Below are 1,484 nucleotides of genomic sequence, written 5' to 3' on the forward strand. Positions count from 1 at the left end.
CAAGTCAACGAGTCATGAAATGCCGCGAACCAGCTAGCTGTAGCAACTACTAGCAAGTAGCAAGATATGCAAGATATGCCCATCCCTCTCTGCCCATATGCATGGACCCTTGGCTGATTCCGCAATAGCTCCGTCCACGGCCTCATTCTAGTGTCGACGTCTGGCGTTGCACGCAATCCAATTAAGCAGTCAAAGAAAGGCAGCACGCTCGCACTCGTTATAAGCTGCCACCATTCGCCACACACATGGCAAGCTCAATCGTTAGCACTTAGCACCATGGCACTTTGCAGAGCGCGCAGCGGGCTGCTGCTTGTCGCCATGGCTCTGCTCCCTCTGGGCATGGCCATGGACGCCATTGGCAGTAACTGCGCCGGAACCAGGTACGCTGGCAGCGGCAAGGCCAACATCGACTCCGTCCTGGCGGACCTCGTCGCCAAGGGCTCCTCGGGAGGCTTCGCCACGGCCGTTGCCGGCAAGGGTAATAGCACCGTCGTCTACGGCCTCGCGCAATGCCGCGGCGACGTCTCCGCCAGCGACTGCTCCGCCTGCCTCGCGGACGCCGCCAAGCAGCTCCCCGCCGCCTGCAGCTATCAGTCCGACGGCAGAATATGGTACGACTTCTGCTTCATGCGGTACGATAACACAGACTTCGCCGGGCAGTCGGACACGGGCGCCGGCGTGATCCTGGTGAACGTGCAGGCGGCGGACGACCCCAAGCCGTTCAAGAAGGCGATGGGGAAGGTGATGAACAAGGCGACGGCGCAGGCGTCGGCGTCGGGCAGGGCGGGGCTCGGCAGGTCCAAGGACCAGTACACGCCGTTCGTCACCATCTACGGCCTGGCGCAGTGCACGCGGGACCTCGCGCCGCTGGCGTGCGCGCAGTGCGTCTCGGTGGCGCTGTCCAAGTTCGGCGACTACTGCGGCGCGCAGCAGGGCTGCCAGATCAACTACAGCAGCTGTAGGGTGCGCTACGAGATCTACCCCTTCTACTTCCCGCTGGACGGCGCCGATGGCCGCGCCACCACCGATATGACGAAATACACCAAGATCGTCGTGCACGCTTGACGTAGAGGCTCCTTGCACATGTCCGATGTGCTTCATGCAATAACGTACTATTGCTATTATTATCATACCTTTGGTGTTTAGATGCAAGTGAGACGTGATATTTGAGCTGCATGCACTTAATAAGCAGGTGTTATGTAAGCGAGTAATGCTACACGTACAAACGAATTACAAGGTTTTACAAAAAGGGTTAATTTGATTGGTCAATATGTGAGGAAGCGGCCCACCCCCTGAAAATCAGGGGGGGGGGGGCAAGTTTGTGATTGGTTAGTAGATGGAAAAAATCCTAGTCAGCGTGTAATTGCGTGTAACTCTTTGTATGTTTAGCATTATTGTATGTAAGCTGTAGCCATCGCGTGCAGCGACTGGGAATAAAATTATGAACGAACCTCTGGTGCTTCCGGTCGTCGCTAATGGTTCAC

At 57.0% G+C, this 1,484-nt stretch overlaps 1 protein-coding gene across 1 annotated transcript; it reads left to right on the forward strand.

The window, feature by feature from the left end:
• Nucleotides 1-240: 240 nt before the first annotated feature.
• Nucleotides 241-1,271, forward strand: LOC123092579 (cysteine-rich repeat secretory protein 55). Its single transcript, XM_044514378.1, has one exon. It carries the CDS (start codon nucleotides 277-279, stop codon nucleotides 1,063-1,065), a length of 789 nt encoding a protein of 262 aa, XP_044370313.1. The 5' UTR covers nucleotides 241-276; the 3' UTR covers nucleotides 1,066-1,271.
• Nucleotides 1,272-1,484: the final 213 nt, after the last annotated feature.

Source organism: Triticum aestivum, chromosome 4B (assembly GCF_018294505.1).
Source record: "Triticum aestivum cultivar Chinese Spring chromosome 4B, IWGSC CS RefSeq v2.1, whole genome shotgun sequence".
NCBI classification, from domain to species: Eukaryota; Viridiplantae; Streptophyta; class Magnoliopsida; order Poales; family Poaceae; genus Triticum; species Triticum aestivum.

What these genes read in the sequence shown, in the direction of transcription:
- LOC123092579 (XM_044514378.1), top strand. Translation starts at nt 277, where the DNA reads ATGGCACTTTGCAGAGCGCGCAGCGGGCTGCTGCTTGTCGCCATGGCT.